The 25,634-nt window shown below is 39.6% G+C and overlaps 1 protein-coding gene across 1 annotated transcript in view; it reads right to left on the bottom strand.

Moving 5' to 3' along the window:
- shank1 (SH3 and multiple ankyrin repeat domains 1) overlaps positions 1-25,634 on the bottom strand; it is a 99,459-nt gene that overhangs the window by 26,139 nt on the left and 47,686 nt on the right. Inside the window, 12 exon segments of the mRNA XM_044331472.1 lie at positions 6,855-6,930; positions 8,133-8,246; positions 10,620-10,768; positions 11,309-11,430; positions 13,532-13,701; positions 13,982-14,048; positions 15,066-15,143; positions 16,710-16,826; positions 19,175-19,342; positions 20,153-20,307; positions 24,600-24,708; positions 24,969-25,040. Coding sequence (XP_044187407.1) covers positions 6,855-6,930; positions 8,133-8,246; positions 10,620-10,768; positions 11,309-11,430; positions 13,532-13,701; positions 13,982-14,048; positions 15,066-15,143; positions 16,710-16,826; positions 19,175-19,342; positions 20,153-20,307; positions 24,600-24,708; positions 24,969-25,040 — 1,397 coding nt within the window.

Genomic DNA, 25,634 nt, shown 5'->3' with positions numbered 1-25,634 from the left:
TCTGATATGGACTGTGTGTGTGTGTGTGTGTGTGTGTGTGTGTGTGTGTGTGAGTGTGTGCATCTGTGTATCTGATGTAACTATGGTCAAATCTGAACACACACTCTTTGATGCTGTTTTCTACCTTCAAACAGTTTTTCGGCCAAAAGTCAAGTACAGTGAAGAGAGATATGAAAAGGCGTATATGAAACGACAACGTTATATATGCATAAGAAAAGCGGCAACAAACCCCCACAGCAGCGTTTATCGGGGTATTCTGCTGCTCTCCTCCAAACTGTGTACTCACTCGTCCTTATCTGACCCACTGTTGGCCCAAAATGGTCTCATGTGGGCTAGCAGAGTAGGAGCATACAGATTGTGTCCATACTCAGTGCATCTGTGGCAATGACAAAGAAATCTGATGAACTATTAGTTTATTGTTTTCATCTTCTTTTTTTTTTTTTGAGAAAAGAATGAAAAGGGGTGTTTTGCGAGCTAGTTATCGTCTGAACTTCTGGCAAAGCTTAAACAGCAGAGATGGAAGAGAAGATATACAGACTGTATGTTGTAACCCATCTCTCTTATCTCTTTCTGGATAAAATGTCACTTCTCTGATGGTATATTTTAAGGTTCTTTATCTTCTCTTTTCTTTTTCTTTTTTATGGTTTGTATGTTGTTTGCCACAAGCTTATATGCAGTATAAGCAGTAGGTCTAATACAGAAATGATGACACTCACGATAGATGACATGCACCTTCATGAGACTTACAGGAACTGCTTTATTTTCTTTTTAATATGAGTTAAAGGGGACCTATTATGCTCATTTCCAGCTATATATTTTTATTCTGGGACTCCACTAGAGTAGCTTAGCATGATTCCCAGTTTATGCAGCCCCTCAGTTCAGCCTCTGTCTCTAACAGGCAGTCTTAGCTCCCTTCTCTTTAAGGCCCCCCTCCTGATGAGCCCACTCTGTTCTGATTGGCCAGCTTTCCAGAAGCCTGCCGAGGAGCAGCCATATCAGAGTTGTGTTAAGTTACCGCCGATGCAAACCCAACATTTCCTGCTTCATTGCCTTATATTAAAGCTTTTCAATGACTAAATAACAGTTAGACTTTTATTGCGAAGAATTTACAGGAAATGAAATGTGTTCCTCATCAAATTAGCAGAACTTCATTAGCGGCACTAAAAACTGGTCAAAACAACAACATATGGAGATATTTGGAGTTCTTGAAATAATGCAGGGAGGAATAGTACAAGCAGAAACAGCCATAGTGATGATGATGTTTGATGAAGAGCTGCAGACAACCAGCACATCTCCAACAGGTAAACTACTTATTTTACTTTACAGTGCTGCATAATTGAAAAACACTCACAGCTGGACTTCAGTCTACCCCCAAAACAATGTAAAAACACCATAATGTTAGCAGAGCAGAGCAGTGAACTTGCGTGTGGAGCAGACAACTATATAAAGAAATCCGTCACGAACCAACGTTGGCTCGGGCTGAAACAGGGATCACAGGGATTACTCTACATTATGTACTTATTACTACATACATTTACCTCGTTATTTGACACCTTGGCCATGTTTAATATGAACATCTGACATTGGAAAATTATATGACTGAAAATAAGGAAAAGCATAATAGATCCCTTTAAGAGTAATGTCTGCCTCAAGCAGCAGGTTAATCAATCAAAGTTTAAAAACGACTTCTACCCAGTAACATGAATTATAAACAGTTTACTGCACATTATGCTTTGTTTTCATGCTGACCTACTTCCAAGTATAAAACATTTCTACACTTAAGCTCAGTTAACATGCAAAGTTAATTTAAAGTGTATTCAGCATCGTCTTCAGCACCACGGACAGCTCATGTCAGGAAACCTTAACTTGCTCCTCAAGTCCTGCTTAAACACGTGCAGAAATTTAAGAGCGTTCGTAGAAATGCTTTTAACTTCTAAGATCTGTTGTTATCGGGAAATAGGGCCCTGATTTGTTGAAAATATGTTTATGTGTTTTCACCTTGTGTGTACCTCACCAACCCATCTGGCTGTTGAAGACCTTAGTATCATGGTAAAAAAAAGGAAAAGGTGGGGAATATAAATATAGCCATCCAAGGAGGGGTGGGGGAGGCAGAGCAGAAGGGAGAGAAGGTGATTAAAAAGACATCTGAGGTGGACGGGCACGGCAGACGTACATAAAAGCTCTCTCATTTGTTTGTCATTTGTCATCTCTGATTCCCAAGTCATCATATCCCTCACCCCTTGTGTTCTTGTTAATGTAATCACCACACCGCATTATCAAGTTAAAGCAGTTCATCTCGATGACTGCCGGGTTTTCGGTTATCACGCCTCGCTATTATGTCACGGCTCGTCCCGTGCTGTAAAAGCCGAGCTACGAAATAAATCCAGCTGTCAATAAAAGGCAGTGGGTGGGACGGGAGGTGAGGATCTGAGAGGATAACTCTGTTCATTAGAGATAAACCAATATGTTGGACTAATGTGAGGCATTTATCAAAGAAATTGATATCAGCCCTTCAGTCCAAAATTCCTCCACTGTAACTGTAACCAGCAGGGATGGCGGTCTACAAAAACTGTAACTTAACCTGCCTTAAAGGTGTACTACGCAGGATTTTCCATACATACAAAACTAATCCCTCTCAATCATCATTATGACCCACTAGAAGTGTGTGGCTGCCCTCTGCCTGAATTTTCTGTATTTTGCTGTGTTCGGGTCGCTTCTGGGCGTCAACCTTTGGGGAGTGGGTGTGTAGCCCCCCAGCCAATGACAGCACTCAGGTTGTGAGGTTGGGACTCGTAGCGTAGCGACAAGGTCCGCTCTGCTCTCTGTCTCTGTGTCTGGATGTATAAAGAGCTGCAGGTCTGTGTGTCTGTTTTGAACGAGGGCGGGGCTGAGCTACACACACATGCAGAGCAGAGAAAGGCCGTAGCGGACAGGATGATTCACGGCTTTGTTCTCGCCGGCGCTGCTCGCTCTCTTCGTTCGCTCTCTAGCTCGCTCGACCACCACTCTCTCTCTCTTGCTCTGCTCTCAGCTCACTCTGGTCGAGCTGAGGAGGAGGAGCCAACCTTGAATGCCGTGTTTACAAACGCCAACCAACCAATCCTGCATAGTATACCTTTAATATGCAAATTTTGATGGAAGAACTGAGACGTTCTTCCTCTTACAAATTAAAACTTGAATTCATAAACGATACAAGACAACTGTTCTTGAGGTTTCGCTGCTACAGTCTCACTCGTGGCCTGGTATGACTAGTAGTTTATGGTTTTTAATGTTAGCAAGCTTTAGGTAAATACTGCTCTTTAACAGACATTACCGAGCCAGACTTTATTCTTCTTCTCCACTTGTGCAACTATTACATGACTTTTTAACATTTACCACCATTTCATAATTGTCACATGTGACCACTGCAGCTGCTGTTCAGCAAAAGTCACTTTAAGGGATATTCCAAGTTATTTATGAGAGCTGTGCTCTGGTTAACTGTTTATTATTGCTCTGCTTTATATTGACATCTTGATTCACCCTGTTAAGATTTATTACACAATAATGACCAACTTATTCTAGTTTTTCTGGTTATTTACAAATTAAAATCCACTTCTGATGCGAAAACAATTTGACAAGATATGAGACATCGGTACAGTCGTTAGCATCCACTCAGCAGCACAACTGTAGAAACATCTGTCGGTTTTGTTAAATTGATTAAAAATCAAACATGTATCTGTAATATCTATCTGTGAATTGTGTGAACCAAATTGAGCATCATCAGACTTCACACAACCAAATGCTTATGTGTTAGCATAAACCAGCAGAGTCAAAGATCTACCAGTGGATGATTGTGGTTTCATTGTGTTTCAGTTGATCAAAAAGTAATTTTACTGTTCACACAAATGATCAGTGTGTTCCTTCGACAGAGAGCTTTGTTCTTCCGTGACCTAAATACTGTTTCAGAGGCCTCTCCTCTCTGAGAAGACGTTGGCTAATGGCAATTTTAGCCAAAAATAAATGTCAGTATAATATTAGCCTTTAAAAAATGAATCTCAGTCTTGCTTTGGTCTTCAAAGTCAAGATGAAGGAGGTTAAAAAGGGCAGAGGGCATCTTTCTTCCCGCTTTTTTCAAACCTGCTTCGGCACATAAAACGATACAAGTCTCTTTTTTAACCTATTTGGAAACCCAGAATGTCTTTCTTCCTTCATCCAAAGCTCTTCATCCCTCTCTCCAGCCCTCCATCTCTCCCTTTAGAGTGCCCTTCACTGTCTGACCTCCAGATGGAGACACCGCAGGGGAGAGAGGGTGATAGAAAAGAAAATTAAAAAGTACAGGGGGGTTAGCGATACAGTGATGAATAGAAAAGCGAGGGAGGGATGCAGAGATGGTCAAACGATGCGTCCAAATATAGAGGGATGAAAGGAGGGATAGGTGAGACATTACATGTAGTGATAAAGGCTGTGGAAGTAGGCCCATGTGAGGGCGGCTCTGAGTCAGCCATGCCTGCCTGCACGCCCGCCCGCCTGGCCAAACAAACTCAGTCTCGGGCTCCGTCTATGCTGCAGTACACCGCTTTAATTATCCATGATGTGTGTGTGTGTGTTTGCGTGCGTGTACAAACATATGTGTGTGAGCGTGCACGCCTGAGTGCGTCGCTCGCATGAAATGTCACCGTTGATGAAAAGCGTATTAATAATATATGATACCGTGTGCGTTTGTGAGCGAGAAACGCAGTTAGAGGGAGAGATAAAGACACATGAAAAGAAAACAAAAGGCAGACGTGAAAAGAGAAAGTTGAGGAATGATAAAGAATGATGAAGAGAAGGTGGAAAAAAAAAAGAGGGAAGGAGAGAGAAAGCGAGACTGGATTCTGTGTAAATAATACATGTGATTGATAATGGCTTCATTTCTATGTAAATAATTCTCTCTTTGCTCAGTCCAAGTCCTGGACAGTGAAATGAGTTTGCCTCAAAGCGAAGCCTTGCTCACCGTAAATGCAGATGCAAGGCATTAAAGGGAATGACATTATATTAGACTGAGTTAATGAGGAGATGTCACACGCCCCAAAGTCAATACAGGAGAGTTTTCCTGTATCATGTGTCAACAAATCATCTCCAGAGAAAATCCAGAAAAGTGTCAGCGATAGTCTTCCGCAACGTTTATTATCAAAAAGCTGGATGGAAACAGGGTTCTGGTAATGTTCTTTATATCTATTTCATCAATAATAAAATGTTAAAAGAGACATAACATGTTTTTTGTGGTTTTCTGTCCTTTATATGCTGTTATAATCTCGGATGTCTATGTTAAACATGGTCAAAGTTCCAAAACATGAGGCGAACATATGGAAAACTGCTTCCTGAAAGTCAAAATCCAGGTCTTCAGCCTGCTCTGAACAGGATTCAGGCTCAAACATGCACAGATGTATTTCAGAAGTTTAGATTTCGAGAAAAAAAATGAAGCAAAAGAAGCAAAATCAGACTGTTTGTTTACGTAGCATCCAGAGCCGGGAGGCGGGAGCTATAACGGCCTGTTTCAGACAGAGGCTGAACTGAGGGGCTGCATTATAAGATAAATAAGGAGTTTTTTTAATTGTAAATCATGCAAAGTAGAGCCAAAGAATATGAATATAGACTTGGAAACGTACATGATACGTCCTCTTTAAGAATGTATATAACTGGATGCTGATGAAGTAAGTGCATGACTGCGTCTGTATCAACACAAAAAGCACGACCATGTTAAAAGTTAAAGATCTCAGCTGTTGTTCTGAGATTATTTGTGGCTCCTCTCATGGTGCAGTATTACATATGCATCAGTTCAGATAGTTTATAATATCGGAAACATTAGGAAATTTCAGAATTAGTCATCAGAGTGAAGAGTAGAGTAAACTTAATTGTTCCAGAGGGGAAAGTTGTCTTGGGCACAGTACTTCACATTAGTCTAAAGGTCTAAAGGTCTAAAAGTACATTAACCATCAAAGACACATTCAACCCACTTAAAAACTGCAACCTGGCAAAGCAGCTCGACAGGAACTTCCTCTAAAATCCTGATATGACAAAAGTCTCTCTGTCTCTCCTGGTTAAACTCAGCAAAATCAACCAGTCACAACACAGCTGGTGAACCTCAGCCTTGAGGATGACGCCGGTATTATTAAAGGCAGGCAGATCAGCTTCTAGACCCGAGGCGGTGAACCCTCACACGTCGTCATCCTATCGCATGAATCACTCACAACACATCAAATCAAAGTACCGCCGCAACTTATGAATCACCACGTGAATCATCTTATCTGGATACAGTAGTGTGTTACCATACAAACAAATCCACTGCCAGCATGTGCTGTGTGTCATGTACACACTGGCGCGGTCGGATCACATGAAAACGGTTGTCACTTTGAATTTCCTTACCCAACGGGAGGATGGACGAGTTACATCATGCTCTTTAGTGAAGGTACTTAACCCCTCGTTGCCTCAGTAGAGCTGCTTAGTGGCTGACGGTAGAAAACAGTGCTGACTGTCAGGTGGAGCAATGGTTTGAATGTCAAACTGCTCTTTTTCTTAACCTTTATTTAACCAGGTGTGTTGGTATCCGGGGCTTGTTTTTGGTCCTAATGTGACACCACACAAGCTCTAAAGTAGTCCAAATGCCTCTTCTGTCAACCCAAGTGCCCTAAAGAGCTCTTGTTTTCAGCACAAATACCCCTCTGTTAGGTGACCTTACCCTACATGACCCCTACCATTAACCATGTGAGCTGAAACAGTGGCCCCCGTATTCATTTTTCGGCCAATCTGTGCATACCACTGCTTCTTTGGACAAAACTGGCAGTTGGTTCAGTTCACTGTGGATCGGTGACGGCCGGCGGCAAGGCAGCTCTTACCTGGGAGCGTCAAAGCTGTCGTAGGATCCCACAGTGTAATGGCGGAACAGCCTTTTGGCTCGTTCTCCACGGCTCTCTGAAACATAAAACCACAAGGACATCAGTGTTCTTGCTGCCAGCAGAAGATCTATAAACATGGATTATTATGCAGGTGTACTGTTCAGTTACTTAAACTCTCAACTTTATTATTATTATTATTATCCCAAATGACATTTGGTTTGCAAGCATAACACACACATTAACACTGTCAATGAAGAGCAACAATCAATAACCTACTATTACTGCTGCTATAATCATTGATTATAGGAGCTGCTCTCATTTACAGGTGACTTTTCACTGTTACAAGTCATTTGATAATATACAAACTCAACTGACACCAGACCTGGATCCTGCACCTAAATGTGTAACAAATATGTAAATTACTGCATCAATTAGTCATTAGTGTTGATGTCATTTGTCAATATCAATTATGAGGTTTTTTTGTTTGATTTTTGACCATCAGTTGAACAAAACAATTAATGTGAAGATGTCAGTTTGGACTTCAATTGGGCATTTTCATTATTTTTTGCTATATTATTGACAAAACAATCAATTAATCGAAAAAACAATTGATAGATTGCTCACTTAAAATATTCAAGATACCTTCCAGACTTGTGTTAAGACATATAAAAATACTCTGATTGAAATAATAGTATTTTTTCCACAAAAAAGTTCAATTACCTCGTTAGAAATTCTTAAAATTACATCTATTTCTTCTCTCTCATTCAAAATCCAGAATCTATAAATATGCAAATATTCTTAATTTCAAAAGTTAAACTGCTGGACTCCCACTACTGTAAAGTCCATCCTCAGTGTTTGTGCTTTTAGCTTCCACATTACGTAAGTTGTGTAAGTTGAATACTGGACCACGATTGGCTCCAAACCGGTTGTGATGTCACAAATCATGCTCATTGATACATGTCTTAAAATCAGATTTAAGGTGAGCAGAAGCGAACGTTCCTCCTTCAGCAGATGAATGCTAGATCTACTACACAATGTTTATATACTTAAATACAATAACATAGTAGCTGATTGTATTTAATCTGCATAGTCACATAATACTAAAAATAGCATCTTAATTCACAGTCTGGTTCATGTAGGAGAATAAACTTGCTGGATATTCAGAGGAGTGTAAATGTGAAACTGATATTCCCACTGAAGTGACGCTTTTGCCTGTGTGTGTGTGTGTTTGTGTATTTATGTGTTTGTGTGTGAGTGTGCGCTACGAGTGGTGATCACCTGATCGGTTGTCTTGGCTTCGAAGCATCACTTCCTCCACGCAGTCGGAGGGGAACCAGCCGGTGCGACCTCTGACCGTCCCCTCCCAGTACCCGCCTTCACCAACACTCAACACTAGAGAAGACGGGGGGGGGGAGGGGGGGAAGCAGGAAAGAGCAGCATGTCAGGAAAAGGCAACACAACACGCACCAACACACACACACACACACACACACATACACACATATACACACAGACACCAATGAGAAATGAACACACGCAAGAAGACGACAACGTTGTACAGACAGAATAGAAATAATGTAGACACACACACACACACACACGAACATGCAAACCTCTTACATACTCACCAAGACATACATACCTGGCGACACCTTAGACTCACTCACAAACACACACATATTCATACCTGCAGACATTGAATACAAACATATATAGAGACCTTACACTCATGTTAGGACATGACGATTATACAAACTGATCTGAAAGCACTTGGCTTGGATCTCCTTTACCTCCTTTACACCTGGTGTTAACATGCATCTCCTGCCATGTTGGAGTAAGTCAGTGTTTTAAAAGTAATACTATCTTATTCCTCTGTGCCGTAGACCGCTATCGTTGCCCAAAAACCTTTAACAGCATGTCAGTGAGCCACATTGGGTGACATGTTCCTTCATTACAAAGAGTTTGGTCACAGTCATAAGACCTCTTGAGTCCTTATACAAACAAACTCTGCATTTCCATCACTGTAGGAGATACACTGGAGAAATACAGTTTACTGAGCTTTGAGAATTTCAGATTATTCTCAAATTTGTGCCTAGTTTATAAAATTTTAAATGGTTTTTCCCCTCCTCCGCTATGTGACTTTGTGTTCACTCGCTCAGTAAGTTCTATTAGATCCTCCAAAATATCCTCTATACAGATATAAGATTGTACCATTTTGTCGCACTGCATTTGGACAGTCAGCTTTGTCTGTGAAAGCCACAACTCAGTGGAACGTCCTACCTGATGATATGAAGAGCTGCAGTTCAATCAGTACATTCAAAACCAAATTAAAAAATCTGCTAAAAACTACTCAGCTCTGTAACCACTGACTCTAAATTTCATCTCATGAACACAAATAATCTTACTTTTAATTTGACAAGCTTACATTATTAATTGCTAGTTGACGTTGTGGGTGTATGTGATGTGCTATTGTGTGTGGCTTTGTATTTTGTATTATGTGTCCTGTGTGTTTTTTGCTTTGCACTGTTTGTTATTGCTATATTATATGTTTTAATTGTGACCTGCCGAAGGGACTGCAGATGAAAATTAGCTTTAAGCTAACTCTGGTACAGTACATCAAATGGTAACATTTATCTTTAACACTGTGCATGGTCCCAATAAATACATAAATAAAAAAATAAATTAGTTTGTTTCGAAACAGCTCCCGAGACTAATAACAGTGATCAAGTTTTCAGTATAAAGTCAAAGGGTTGTCACATGTAGCACAACAAGCTAGCGAAGCTCTGTAAACTGAACCATCTGCCTTACACAGAACTACTCTCTGGAGACTGAAAACGTGATCACTGTTGTTAGTCTTTGGAGCTGTTTCGAAACAAACTACCATAACCGTAATCTTCATGGTTAAGGAACATGTCGTGTGGCTCACTGACATGTTTTTAATAGTTTTAGGACAACAACAGAGGTCTATGACACAGAGGAATAAGATATATCAGACTTTGAATAAACACACAATACTTGTAAGTAGATCAGTTCACACATGGGATTTGTTGAAAATAAGAAAAATATAGAAAATCGCCATCCAAATCCTTTAAGAGATGATCTAAACTTAGTAGGCTAGAGGTCCATTCAGCTGTAGTTTTGGTGGGATTCCTCAACATCTCCAGGCTGAAGTGAATATGACAGGATTGTGAATACTAACTACGCCCTACGTAGCTTTTTAGCCACACACATGCCATGAATGATTGAACCTCATTAGCACAGCGTCCTCATATAACTCAAAGGCTGAAAACACGTACAGAAAGGTCATAAATGTTATTGAGGAGGAGCATCTGGCTTTGTGTCCAAAAGACTTTATCAGTTAGCTAAGTGGTGTTAGCTTAAAAGCTGATAATTTAATCTCAACTCTGACATTGTCAAATCCCTGTGGTCAGCAACTCGCATATTGGAGGAAGGAGGAATTTGGGGCTATTCCAACGCCACAAAAAGAGACAGACTACTGCACATGTAACCTGTTGTTACATTTATATAAATATGTTGCTGTTATGTAAATGTCCTTCCACAAACCTTTAGAGAAGACTTGCAGTTAGTACCAGGTGTAAACAGCATCACCAACACTGACTCCCAACCAGACAGACACTTTGAATTCTCATGGAAGACAAAATACAGAAAAAGCTCCAGTACACACACACACACACACACACACACGCACACACACACACACACACACACTGAGTATCATGCCATTAAAAATGCACATATATTCACCTTTGACCCTGTCTCCCTTATTGAAGCTGATTTCTCGCTCGCCCTGGGCAGAGTGTGCTCGAGTAGCTACAAAGACTCGTCCTGGGACGGCGCTGTAGAGGCGTCTCCGCTGGCCGGCGGTTTGTCCAGCAGTGCTGGCGGGTGCAGGCCTGTGTGGGAGACAGCAGAAGGTTAAGTTAGGGTTAGGTTAAAACTCCCTCTAGGTATAGGTGACTACATTTATGTATTAATTACTTTGTGTAAGTCTCTCTTAAACTTACAACTTCAGTCTTGACAGTTTTACAAAAATAACAGAACACTGTCCTGTTTTGGCAAATCAAATGGTTTAATTTATGCAATTTGTAGTTCTTACGTGCGCAGAACAGATCAAACAATCTTCTAATCATCAGGAAATTGACTTATTATGAATCACACTTTGATTATATTAATTTGTAAGTTTTTGTTTCAGCAAATCAAAGATTTTTTGAGATATTTCAGATCTACTCAGACTCCTAACTGAATCTATAAAACCAGATATTCCTCACTGTAAATTTAGCTAATGTACCACAAAAACATTTGAGGCATATCTGAGAAACTCAGACAGAAAAAGGAGCATTTTTAAGGCCTCTTAAAGCACTGATTTGAACCTCTGCTCTTCTTAGAAAAGTAAAAGAGAGGTTCCTGTTCAGATGTCTGTCTTCGCCGCTCACCCCTGTCTCCGGCTCTGCCTGCTCCGGTCCTCCTTGTCTCCGATCCTCCCTCGGGACGGCGAGCGCGTCCTCGCCCCTCTGGGACTGCTGGAGCTCCGCAGAGTACCTGTATGCTTATATCCCTGAGAGAGACAGAGAGGAGAGAAAAGTGAAAAAAAAAAACATATTTCATGACAGATATTAATGTGTTACAACAGGTCACATTCATCTGCCCTTTTAGAGATGTTCTCATTTACATCCATGCACATGTTCTCATGTTATTACAGCATCAAATATTCTGTGTACTGTGTAGCTGTGCATCATTTTTCTACAATGATGTGTACGCTTATCTAACAACATGAACCTGGATGGTTGTGATTACATTTTTTTTGGTTATTGTTGTTATTTTTGCTTCTGTTTATAGTTTTTTACTTTCTGTATTATCTTAATTTTGATAACTGGTTGCACAAACGTAAATGCATTTTCTATTTGTCAATTTATTTTTTATCTGTTCGTCTTTGTGGCTGCGACTTTCTCTGACTTCCGTATCTATAATTAATTATGAAAACTCTCCTAATGAGGACTGACTGTTCTTTTAAGAGCTCATAATGTTTACAGATGAAAACAACATTTATAAAACATGATAAATATATTAGCTTGCATGCACAAATGTCTCGTGAATTATGTAGTTTTATTACACGGTGCATGTTTATGATCTCTTAACCTACTGTAAAAAAAAAAAAGATGATATGTTTCTTTTTGCACATAATAACTAAAATACACGGATGGCTTATGTGAGAAAGCAAGAAATAAGTTACTGCAGTTAGTACTGGTCACCACTAGAGGTCATTGAAGGTCATCCACTGTATAAAGTTCCTTTAAATTGTATTATTTGCATATGAATTGTTGTTTAGCACATATTCATCTATGCATTGGTAATTTTTCCTTATATGGACATTAGCAGGTTCCCCAAGCTGTCAGATTTATAGAAAAAGACACATCTGTCATTATTGTGGGGGAATTATTCGTGTTTTTCGGGTCATTCTCTTGTCCTCTTCTATCCTGGGAGCAGCAGGTCATGAGGTCAGAGTGGAGTTCGTCTCTCTGTCTGCTGAGGTTGGCTGAGATATGCAGCTGTCTCGATAAGGCTGTCTGTGTCCTGGTCTCCTCTTACAATGGATTGCATGTGACAGACTACGTGACTCCAGTTAACTCTAATCAGCATAGTGTATTGTTTATAGTTCAAAACCCAATAGAGGCATTTATGAGTGAAGAATAATCTTATTTGGGTTTAAATAATGTACAGAAGTAGACCGCAGAACTGCAGTGTTTTCACTTGTATTATAAGTAAACTTCAGTAAATGTTCCTGCGTAAGACATCCTGACAGTTTCTTCACTTTGGGTTAACCGGCTCTCCATCAGTTCCTTCATAATTATCTCTTTTAGAATAAAACACTTAGAATAAAGTGGACAACAGAAACCCAAATCACAAGAAAGTTTGGAAGTATCAAACAAGTAAATATATATAGTGGACTAAGTGGATAAAACCTCCCAAACAGACACATTTTGGATAGAAACAGAGAAAGCATCACATCACATTAGCAACAACTTGGACAATTTGGTAGAAAAGTCCTAAAGTTTGCCCACACACACTCTCAACTGGATCAATCCTGATTTCCAGTTTAGCAACTTTGTTTTGCTTCCCTGTGTTTAATGTTGTTGCACAAAGTATAACTGTGATTTGTTCAGTGATCGTTTGTTAAAGTATTAAATCTTGTGCCAGCTAATGATGCTTCGTGCACTTTGTGTCGAAATACAAGTTAGTAAAATACATTCAAAACCTTCTTGAATGGAGTCGCTAACATCTACGAGCAGTTCGCACTTCGCAAATCAGTCAGTAGAGATATTTTGTCTGCAGCATTAGATAGATTTAAATTCTTGTGAGAGGCCAAAAACTCCAGAACAGCTATTAAATGGACCTTCAGGTGAGATTGTTTTGTCAGCTACTGTTTGCAATGTCAGGAATCAACGTTGACGCTCAACTCGGACAGGAAGTCCTAGGAAGTCCTAGATGTGCTCGGAATATCGGAGGGTTTTAACATCTGCAGTTTTAATAGCAGTGATGAGGACTGTGTGATCCAGTTTAAAGCTTTAAAGCAGCTACTGAACACATTAATATTAATCATCTACTACAGTTTGTTTCCTCTGACTCACTTTAGCACCTTTTCATCCACACACACACACCTGCACTGATACGATGTTGGTGGTCGGAGCGTTGGGCACCGCCATCCAGTCCGGCAGGTTCATGCTGCTGTCGCTGTTGGCGCGCAGGAAGGGATGAGGGTGGGGTATTGCCAGCGTCCGGGTGCTCTCCCGCCTCTGAGGGGCGTACTTTGGAGACTCCACGAAGGGAACTGGGAGGTGAGAGGAAACGGGAGAAAGAATGAGAATTTGGTGAGTGCAGATCTTAGTTTGCACATCCTTTAATTCATATTTATTTAGACTTTCCATCCAAATATTTCCAAATATACTGTTGCATATTCTTCTATAGATTCTATTTTTCATTGCTGCTTCATTTTATTTGCTGATTAAAGTCATGTGTATCATTTAAACTCAGCAAAAATTCAAACTTTGACTGTTATTTAATATTACACATCTCCAAACTGGCATGAAAAATTCACCTCAGCTACTTACCCACATCTGTATCTCGGTGGTTTTTGATTATTTCACCCAGCTCAAAATGGCCAGACATAACAGCCACCTGATGAAAACACACATACACACACACATATAAATACAGTACATTTACCTTATAGCAAATGAGTGCACAGAATATAAAGGTGGAAGAGACTGGTTACTATTCCTGTTGTGTGCTTTTACTGAAGCGTTACACTTGTGTATATTGTAAGTAAATCATTTCGTAAGCGCTCTACACTTCCAACTCAAACTGGCAAATTTAAAAGTGATGGACAGAAGATTAATGGCTGTTATGTGTTTAGAAAAATGAGAAGCTGTCCACACAATGACATTTGCAAGCTCCAAAGTAATTATTGCAACTTTTCAACCTTGCGTTGTGGAGACAGCCTCTCCTTTTCTTTTGCTGCTGCTGCTTTACGTTGGGAGTCGGACGTACACACCATCCGCCTTTTTATTATGCGTTTAGATCATATTTAATAGAAACATACAGATCATTCCCCTGATGCAGGAAATATATATGATCTGTACAGAGAGACTGAAACATCCCTGAGGTTTTGCAATGATTCTTTCTGTACTTTGTTGTTTAGTTTTGATGTTTTTTCAAAATGATTTGCTTGTTTTCTTAAAAAAAAAAAAATTATACAGCAAAAACTAATAAGTGCTCTCATATGCGTAGATATTTTTGTTATTCTTTTCGCCATTACCCAAATGCTTTCAACCCTTTTTTTTTTTTCCCAAATTACACAGGTCAGCACACAATCCAGCAAATTATACAGCTTTCTCCTTGCTCTCTTCTCTTGTTTTCTTTCTTTCTTTCACACACACACACACACACACACACACACACACACACACAACAGATTGTCTCATCTGTGTTTTTCTGCACTGACAGAGTTAATGTATCCAGATTAAGGGGTCACACGCAATCCTGCCACCTGGGAACTCTGTGTGCATCGCAGCACAATAATGGTTTAAAGCGAAATTAGGACCCTGGCACTTTCTGCTACGTTAACTTAATAAAACACTAAACCATACAACCACCCAACATGCATAATTACCCAGCCAGACACTCAGCCATTACCTGAAAGGGGGTCTGCCCGCTGTTATTCTTTGTGTCTTTATTTGCTCCCCGGTAGAGCAGAATTCGTGCACAGCTTTCCTGCAACAAACAGCGTTGATTAATTTATGGTAAAACGTTTTTTTTGTGTAATTACTGTTTACTGTAGAAATGTTATTTGTTCACATGTATGCAATGGTTTGAGAAAGTGTGTCTTCTTTTGACTCTGTGTGCATTTCCTTCTGTTACTGCAATTAAATATGTTATATGAAAACGATTTAAAAGCAAACTGGGATGAGAGTTACGTAAAAATGAAACATTAATATGACAGAAATATCTAGTTTGTCAAAATTTAAACCTTGTTTTGCTGACATAACTTTTATAATATACAATATTATTCACACTTCATCATCAGGTACAATTCAAATCATTTTCTAATTGCTCTGATTTCATCTTCTTTGCAAGGAAAATACAGATTTTAATTAGATTTTATGAATGAGGGTGTTTTCAAGTTCAGGATGATGAACCTAAAGAGCTGAATGTAAGAATATACCTATAATATATGTATTCTTACAAATATGTATGAATAGCCTCAGCTCATCCTGTCTCTCAAGAGGTGATAGTGAGTCACTGTGGTTTCCAGTCTGCCCTCAGTCTAACACGAGAGGATGAAGAAGTAGTGTTGCCCCGAGCAACCGGCAGCAATGGCTGAGATTTTGAGGGAGGCTAAAAGCTGTTGTAATTTTCAATTTAGGCCCATTATTGTGTCACTTTATTAAGTTTTCATATTTTTTTCAGAGGAGAAAGTAACCATTTAGATTCCCAACATGTGGTCAGTTTATCCAAATAACGCCTGTTTGGAAAGTTTTTTGGAGATGTGATCAGCCGGTCAACGTCTGTCGTCATGATCTGATGCACTGATCTCTGCAGCTCTTTGGTTGTTTACTGCTGACTCTAACATCTCCGTAGCATTTTTATATCTTGACGACACCAAAGCACAGATTCAGGTTCTTAAATGCAGAAGTTTGTAAAGGAAAAGGTCACGGAAAGCTTCAGTTGAAGTCACACTTAATGTCGATAGGTGGAATATAGTGTGACATTAGTGTGACTTTAACAATCCTACCAAAATCTAGTGGTCCACTTAAATTTGATGAATTTAAAAAGTATCTTAGGTTAAAATTTATCATAATAAATATGCATAATTATATATTGAATTTTTCATAATGGAATGAATAATTAAGGTAATTTAGTTTGGCTTTTTTAACAAGACTTTATTCAAGGAATGAAAGCGTTTTACCAGCCTCTTGTGTTAATGGATGATGAAATTAGCACCATATATTAAATTCTTTACCAAAACAGGAAAAATGTGTATTTCATAACCAGTAAAACCAAAGATAATATTATTTTATTTAAATCCCAGAAACTTACGATCGGGCGGCGACAGGCTTCTTCATCCTCTCATGTTAGACTGAGAGCAAACTGGAAACCACAGCGACTCACTATCGCCTCTTGAGGTACAAGGTGGTATTACGAGACAGGATTCTTGCATACAGCACCTATCATTATACTTCTGTACGTGTTTTACCAGAATGTTTTCTTCACTCTATAGAAGTTGAGATCTCTACTCATGGAGGAGGAAGATAACTGCCTGTGAAACAGTGAGTCTACCTTGTTGTATAAAGCACAGATGTGCAAGGCAGTGTTTCCAGAGGCGTTCTGGGAGGAAGAATCCGCCCCATAGAAGAGGAGGTGCTCCAGATGCTGCGAGTTACCGTTCTGACAGGCCTGAAGATGAACAGATCATGGCGGAGAGATGGAAGGAGAGAGAGAGGGGACAGAAGGAAGTGGAAAAGGCAAAGAGTAAAACAAGATGTACAGAAAAGTGAAAGAGGAAGGATTTATGTGGTTGTTTAATAGAGAAGAGGACAGAGAGGAGGAGGAGGAGGAGGAAAACAAGGATGAAGACGAGACAGCGACACAGAGAGAAGCACGAGGTCACAGTTATAAAGTGACACCGCATTATATTAACACCACCTGCAAACTCGGAGGGCGGGAAAATAGTGAGAGAACACAAGATAGATCCAATAATAACAATAATATTAGTCACAATGATAAACACACATGGATATAAATACTACACATATAAACGTTACATTTTTCATACTTTTAGTTGTTTGTCAAGCTTACAGTAGATATTTTATGTTTTAATCTTAATTAATAATTATTATCAGTTACATCACAGCAACATTCACTTTCTAATTAGTGGGTAGGTCCATTAAAATAATATCAGGACACCTCAGTGTGTAATTTATAATTAACTGCAGGTAATCATAGCAACAATACATGTGTTTCATGCTATACTACCAAGTCACTAGTACACTACAAATATATATATATATATATATTAAAAGAATGATAACCTTTTATTCGTTGGTAAGTAGTGATGGTATAAGTATGATAAACTCCCATGTGTCCCAATTTTCCAACCTCCACCACATCCATTATTTTCTTTCATAGGAAAAACTTTGTAGTGCAGTATCACGTTGATAAGTTTTATTTAGATAACTGGACTTATGTCACTGCTTTATGCGGTATATCTTCATGACCTCGAGGCAATAAAAAGCTGCCTGAATGGGGCTGAAAACCTACATAAAACATTGAATGCTTTTAAGTTTGGGGTCATGGAAATATCTAAATTTAAAGATATTGAGCGTCAGTCAAAATATACAAAATACACACACACACATATACACACACAGACACAGACGTGTAAGATGGAGGCCACAAGTTGCTAGGAGAGACAGATGTTGATGAAGTGTGGGTGATGATTACACTGAGATGAAGAGGCGGATACCTTTATTTTTTTTATCTCCTGGCCTCGGATGTCCGCTTCGCTGCCGGAATATGAGGCCGCGGAGGCAGGATGGGTAGGATGAAGGGTGAGAGGTGTAGTGTTTCATGGCATGAATGGTTTTTGACGCAGACACGGACGCTGTACATACTGGAACACAAAGTATACTGGTGCATTACGAAAAGCATGCACGGACGTTGCACACTTGCAATATAAAGAGCAGAAACTAACACCCCAAATAACCAAAGGCAAGACTTTTTTTTTTTCTTTTTTTTTTTAAATGGTGCTTTCATATCATAACCCACAAATAGACACAAATTAGGCCACTGACCCTGTTAGATTCAAAGATCTTTGCCCCGAGCACCCTCTTACAGTTTTGCTGTTGAATTAATTGTGTACACATAAAACAGAAGATAACAGAAGAAAAAATTGAATCTGTGATTTTAACAGTTTTAATGCTTTCTTTATTTGTTTAGGCACGTTATGCCTTTTTTATTAGATAAGGAACAGTAGAGAGAGATGACAAGAAATGAAGAGAAAGAGGGACAAGAGTCTGCAGATGTGGCGCGCATCTTAACCAGTAGGCTACCAGTGCACGCCTATGTTGCATTAATACATAGTGAATTACACTGATATGACTGTTATATGCTTGCAAATCTGCTCTGGAAAAACCCCTTTAAAGACCCTTTGAGGATTCCCTTGAAGTCTTAAAGGATAGATTCACAGTTTTTCAAGTTCAAGTCTTAAAACAACAATCAGGTGTCCATATGAATCTAAAAGAGGTTTTCCTCGCTGTAATCATTCCTCCTGTTCATACTGGCTGTTAAAAGATCCCCTTCAAAGTCGATGTGAAGCTTATTTGAAGCTTCAGCAGCCTGAGTTAGTCATATCAAGTGGATATTTGACACATTTACAGTCTTTTTAGCGTCAAATTCCCTCGATGTGTTTCCCTGTTGAGCTGCAGGTGGAAGTATAGTAACAAAAAGAGGAACTTTGGCACTAAGAAGACTGTAATGTTGAAAGATATCTACTTGATTTGACTCATTTGGACGCTGAAGCTTCATACTAGCTTTTCACAGAAGGAGGCTTATGGATAACTTACATAGTAAATACATTATGATGGGATCTTCTATGAAGAAGAGGAATGATTATGGCAAGAAAAACCTATTTCGCTGCTCATTCGGGCTCCTGACTGTTGTTTAAAGACAGACTTGAAAAATTTTGCACTCATCCTTTAAACGGAGTCAAATCATGCACACACACACGTACAGACACGATGTACCTGATGTGTCTCGTCCCAGCCGTTCTCGTCCCTGATGCCCAGCTTGGCGTGGTGGTAAAGCAGTGTTTCGCAGCAGGAGGTGTCGCCCCCTGTCAGCACAGTGTGGTAGAGCGGTGTCAGCCCTCGCCGGTCCTTGTAATCCGGAGAGGCGCCCAGAGACAGCAGGACCTGCAGAGCGACCGAGCGAGAAAAGGTAAAGCCTCATGTACAGGCCATTCATCAGGAGGTTTGATAAATTATGCAACTATTGCTAAGCAGTAAATTAATGATGACTTAAAACTTTTATGAGCTAAAAACCCAGCAATAAAGAAGCAGGAAGAAGAAAATCTTACGGCGGCTTTCAATTTAGTTACGGAAAGTTGAGGAATATTCATGGAATTTTAAATCAGGACGGCAACTCATAGCCAGCGGTTCAGAGAGGTCACGCAACTCCTCGGGTGGGAGAGAATTATGTATTCAATCACAGTCTGCTGTAAATCTTTATGCAGTTTAGCAGCTGTTTCTTTCCTTTGTGGAAAACATGGACTCTGACAATGTAACACATGCAATTATCTCCCACTGAATGAGTTTCCTCTCTACAGGTATCTGTCTTCTTGGTGAATTGGGAACTGAAAATCTGGACAAATGCCTAAAATGTAAATGTATAACATGCCTTTAAAAACCAGGCGATTTGAATTTGAATGTCTTTTTTCTCTCTCTGGTACAATAGAATAATAGATTTTTTGTACATGTGCATGTTGTGTGTGGGTGGGTGTGGATGCTGAGTGGGAGGGTCTGGCTTATTCTGTCTTCAGCTTGTTTGCTTATACAGAAACACAAATGAGGAGAATATTGCATCAAATTCAGGGCAAATATCCATCTTACAGATATAGATGGTGTACGTTGGAGTTTCTCCTTTTATGAAGTGACAATGAGAACTCATTACTGGTTAGATAACAGCTTTTGCATAAAAGGACAAGAACATGCATAAATATTTACCAGCAGGGCTGTATGGCGGTGGCCTCGAACAGCCTTGTGTAGCGGTGTGAGTCCATCTTTGGCGCGGAAGTCAATATGAGCCCCTCCCTCCACCAGGACCCGGATGGACTCACCTCCACCCGGCTCACACTGCACCGCCAGGGACAGAGGAGTCTCTGGAGGACACACACACACACACATTCAGATTTATTGTTTAAAGTTTTAATGGTCACAGGGATTGTTCTAGATCAGGGGTCTCAAACTCAAATTATTTGAAGGTCACTGGCCAGGCTGTTTACTCCTCGGGAGGCGACGAGGGTTGCAACTGGCGATTATTATCAATTAATTATTTTCTTGATTAATCGTTTAGTTTATAGAATGTCAGAAAAATTATGAAAAATGTTGGTAACTGTTTCCTAAAGCCCAAGATGCAACCTCAAATGTCTTGTTTTGTCCATGACCAGCAGTCCATAACCGAAAGATATTCAATTTATTGTCATAAAAGACTGAAGAAACCAGAAAATATTCACATTTAAGAAGCTGGAACAAAGAATTATTTTAGTATTTTGTCTTAAAATGACTCAAAACGATTAATCGAGTATCAAAATAGTCAATTGACTAATCAGTTGGTGACTTGAATACTCGGTGGAACAACTTTTGTTTTTTGTTTCAATAATACATTTCAACTATATAAACTTAAAGTCCAACTGAAATTAAATAGCATTTTTTTTTTGTCTACTACAGCGTACTTATCTGCTTTGTAAATCAGCTATCTTGTGTTCTTCTTTGAGAAAAAAATCTCAAACCAAAAGGGAGAAATTTATATTTTTACATTTGATTTGATTTCATGATGATGCCCCCTAGTTTTACATTGTTTCAATTAAATACCAGCCGTCCGCTCACGTAGCTGGAGTCCTTATTTCAATACAGCAAACCAAATCGTTCAATATCGTGGCATGCAACCATAGGCGGAGCAGGACGGTCACACTGAGCCTGATTGCATCCGGCTACACAACACAACCCACATTAGCTTTCCTGCTAACGTCTCCTTCTTATCTAACTTACAAACATGAACACACGTCTTGTCCTGCAGCTTAGCTTGTTGAACGAGCCACCAAGCAAACATTCACCCGGGAAAAAGTGCACTGCTTATGTCAGTTAGCAGGCTAGATAGCTAATTAGCTGCTAGCAGCAGCACATTAAACAACATTTAGCTGAATATACCTGAAAATGACACTTCAGAGCTGTTAGATGCTGGTTTGGTTGTTGGTCTTCAAAATCCCTGTTAGTCTGTAGCTACAGCAGTTTGTTTACTTTGTCTCTATTCTGTACTGTGTAACATCGGTAGCCTGCCAGCTAACGTCAATCAAACCCAGACACTGACACACATCCCCAGCAGTCTGAGACAAAACTACATTTTTCTTCATTCCAATAATACAAAACTATTAAAAATACATTAAAAAAACATGTTGACATTATTTTTGGGGATGATTAAATGTGCACTGCAATAAATCAGAGTTCTGCTGATTGAACATAATATGTTTATGTTAATTAGTTGTGAAGTTCGCTGCAGCTTTTGTATTGTGAAATATGACATAAAAAGCTAATTTTGATGCTTTTTCGCTTTACTAGAAAATTAAATGGTTACTAAAATAATAATGGGATAAAATTAAAAAAACAAAACAGTTTCAAGCAGTTTCAAACAATACATCCTAAACATGTTGGGTGCCTTATGACACTTTTCTCGTGGGCGGATTTTGGCCACAAGGCCGGTAGTTTGTGGACGCTGTTGTATAGTTTTAGACAGATGGAGAGTTTCAGATGTAGAGATAATTTTCAGGTACAGTTTCTGACAGTTTCAGAGAGTTTACAGTTTTCAGAAGATTTACTCCACACAAAAGACATCAGTCCTGAATCCCAGTGTCATCATCAGGCTTTATTAACAGGTTACTCAACTGCACACCTGAAGACAATTAAACCAAATGTGAAGATCCCTGCAAATGTTCATATTCGTCTCCGCTATATATGTTACTTTGGCGCCAAATAAAGCAACAAAGACACTCAATAAAATTAAAAATAAAAGCAACACTGTGTCACAACACCCTTAACCTCATTTAACACACCTGAACTTCTGCAGTAAGAAAATTCAACAGCACCTAGAAGAATAAAAGCATTCAAAGTGTTCTCACAGTAAAAAAAAAAAAACACACAGTACAGAGCGCTGGCTGCCATGGCGACAAGAGAGTTTTTTTGGCAAAGAGGAAAACGATTGCAGGCTTTTATCTCTGAGCAGCTTCTGTCGATCTCAGGTACAAATAATAATGGGGGGGGGGGGGTGTTTTGACCGCACGTCCTCTGAAGTTACCATGTCACGATGACTTGATGGGAATTCCCATTTAGCAGTTTCTCTTGGCAGTGATGGAAGTGAGCCCCTGCTAACAGGAACCACGCTCAATATATTGCAGAATTATTTCATGTCCTATTAAAGGCCCTCGGTGGGAGCCCTCTGCTGGGCCGGGAAGCATCAAGAGAGGGTTTCAGAGAGAGATAGGCAGGTCGAACGTAAGAAGTGTTAACAAAGGTGGGGATATTTAAGTCCCGAGACCACAGAGAAGTGTTTTTCTAAAGGCTTTTGATCACCTCTGTGCCCTGCATACCTAATGCTGCATCCAGAGTTTATGGACTTACTGTAAGAACACACTGACCTCACAGGCAAGAAGAAGAGGAAACCATTTGAAGCTATGAAGATGTTACAGTTTGCATTTTCTGTATATTTTGGGTGATCTAATATTGCTTTTTTTATCACTTGTACATAGTGAGTTTTATAGCAAACCTTAGCTCTGTTAATGTATCATTTGCTACACTTAACTCCACAAATCCACAAACCAGAGTCCAACATCAGACCCTGACATCCACAGTGGCATTAGTATCATTTTCAGGTGTTTGTATGCACTGTCTTTCCCGAATGATGTGAGTACAGCAGGTTAGTGAAGGGGGTTCATCAGGGCTCTCCGTTGCCCCCCGGTGTTCAGAAGCGGAAGTGTGTTTTACACCTGTTATAACAGGGTGTGTTTAGTGTTTTGACACTTGCCCCCACAGCGGCTGGACTGACACAGAGCAGCACACCCGAACTATAAACGAACCGTCTGCTTGCGCCCCATAAACAGTAACGGGATCTGAGAAAAGCCACCGGATTGTGAAGCGCGTTGGCTCAGATCCTTGAAGAAGCGTCAGAGCCAACATGCTGCAGAGCTGAGCGCAGAAAACAGAGGGGGAGGTTTGTTGTTTGCAGAAAGGTGAAAGGTCGAGTTTATACAGCAGAGCAACAAGTCAGAGAAGTTTAGCTGCTTGGGGATTTTGTATCTCAAATACATGTTTATTCTGTTTGATGCGATGAGACAAATGAGGGAAAACACTGACGATACGTGGGTAGATGGATGGATGGATGGATGGATGAGATAAGCTGTAGCAAGTGTAATCAGTATCTTCCTTAACTCCCAAGCTATGTCTTTAAAAACAATGTCTTATTTGCCAATATTAAACCATCTACTAGACATTTGGGAGTCTTTGATGAACAAGTAAATAAAGTTTCCTTATTCCTCTGAGAACCATCTCTAAAATCAAACTTTAATTCTTTTAATATTCGGTGTCTTTGTTGCAGCTCATTAACGTACTTTAGTTTAACTCTTAACGCTTTGTTCCGGCATCAGTCAGAAGTCTCTTTCTCATCCTCGACATGAACAAAACACAGCTGCAACCGAAGCAAACAGCTGGAATCACATCGGTCCAGTCCAAACATTTACTGCACTGGTTATCTGTCAGTTCTATGATTGATTTTAAGGTTTTATTTTTTATTTTTAAAAGCATAATTGGGTCCTCTTAAGTCCCTTGAGAGTCTTATCTACACAAATGATAATAACTGCATTCTTTCTTTATCCATATATTTATTTTTTACTTTATCCAGCCTATTTTGCACAGTTTTGTAAATTGGGACGTGTTTCTGTAGCTCTGAGCTGGATTTATTTGTCTTGCGGGTTTTTTCTCTTTTTTTTTTTTTGTATATAATCTACTTATTTTAAATACTATACCTAGAGGGCACATCCAGTCATCTGAACAGTTTTGACAGTTTTGCCTAATAAATTAAATATAAATAGGATAAACAAAAGACAAATAAAGTATCTATTAATCTATATATCTAGCTGCTGCATCAGATATTCAAGTAGGATTCTTGCAGTCATGTAAAAGTCTTTTTTACATTATGATTTAATTAAGCCATTTTATTTATCTCATGAGTGTGATGATTTTGACTTATAACGCACATGCTAAAAATACGCAATGCTAAAATAACATTAATACACGTGTATTCGACTGTTATTATGGACAGGTGATGGATAGAGTGGAGCTGAGGTAAATGCTAAATGACAACAAGTCAAGGTGACAGTTCCTCTGGCTCTGTGGCACTTCTTACCGCCGGTATCAGCGTCCTGGTAGTTGGGATCGAGGCCCTTGTCTAAGAACTTGGCCATCTTGTCCACAGCGCTGGTTTGGATATAATCCATGAATTTTTTCAGGCTGGCCTGCACGAGGAGATAAGAGTGCTGCTGTATTACAGAGTACAGAGAGAGCTCCTTCTGCCAGGAAATTGCACGGTTCAGTGTTGTACAGTACGGTGCATTTGCAGCACAGCCAAGTGCACTAAGTATCAAATAATATGTGTAAAATAAACAGATACACCTGCACCATGCATGCTTAGTGGCACACACATGCACACTGTTACAGTATCAGTTTTCATTCCCTCACATACACATTCATATGACTTTAACACTAGGTTTTATACCTTTGTGTGCAGTTTGGCCAGTTGCTTCTCATCCAGATTGGTCTGTTTGTACACCCTGGTCTTGTATCGAAACTAAAGCAGAGGGAGAAAAAGAGAAAGGAAAGGAAGAGTTAATCCACCACAGAAGGCCTTTGTCCTCAATTCTCTTAGCTTTTGGCCTAGATCCACGAAATGGGGCCTGCAGATTTATTGTACGGAGAAGCTTTATCTGGTTTGCTATACAAAACTCCTCTTCTACTTCACTGACGACTAGAAGTGTGAAAGGAATGGGCTGGCTTTACAGCAGTTTAAAGATGTTTTAGAGCCTCCGCTGGGTCGTAATACAGCGTGAAAAGGAGGTAACTGTACAGACTGGATAAGAGATTAGAGGGTGTAGAACTAAACAGAGCAGGGAGGCTGAACGCTGCTGTGACACTCTTTTAAGATGTGTATGAAACTTCATTCATAAAGCAGGTTTTTATACAACTTGGCCAAACATAAATAACACAGTTACAGTAGATAAAGTGCCTTAAAACGCAGCTTGAATATTTGAACTCAAAATTCAAAATGTCACATTAGTTCCAGGCGACCAAGAAGAAGAACCTGCACAGCGAGACAAATGTTTGATGTTTCTCCGTTTGAACAAACTTCTGTTAAAGTTCCCCAAAATACATTTAATCTTTTTAG

The sequence above is a fragment of the Thunnus albacares genome, chromosome 17, assembly GCF_914725855.1.
Source record: "Thunnus albacares chromosome 17, fThuAlb1.1, whole genome shotgun sequence".
Classification (NCBI taxonomy): domain Eukaryota; kingdom Metazoa; phylum Chordata; class Actinopteri; order Scombriformes; family Scombridae; genus Thunnus; species Thunnus albacares.
Note: the sequence above shows the minus strand (reverse complement) of the source record. Positions and strands in the feature narration are given on the sequence as shown.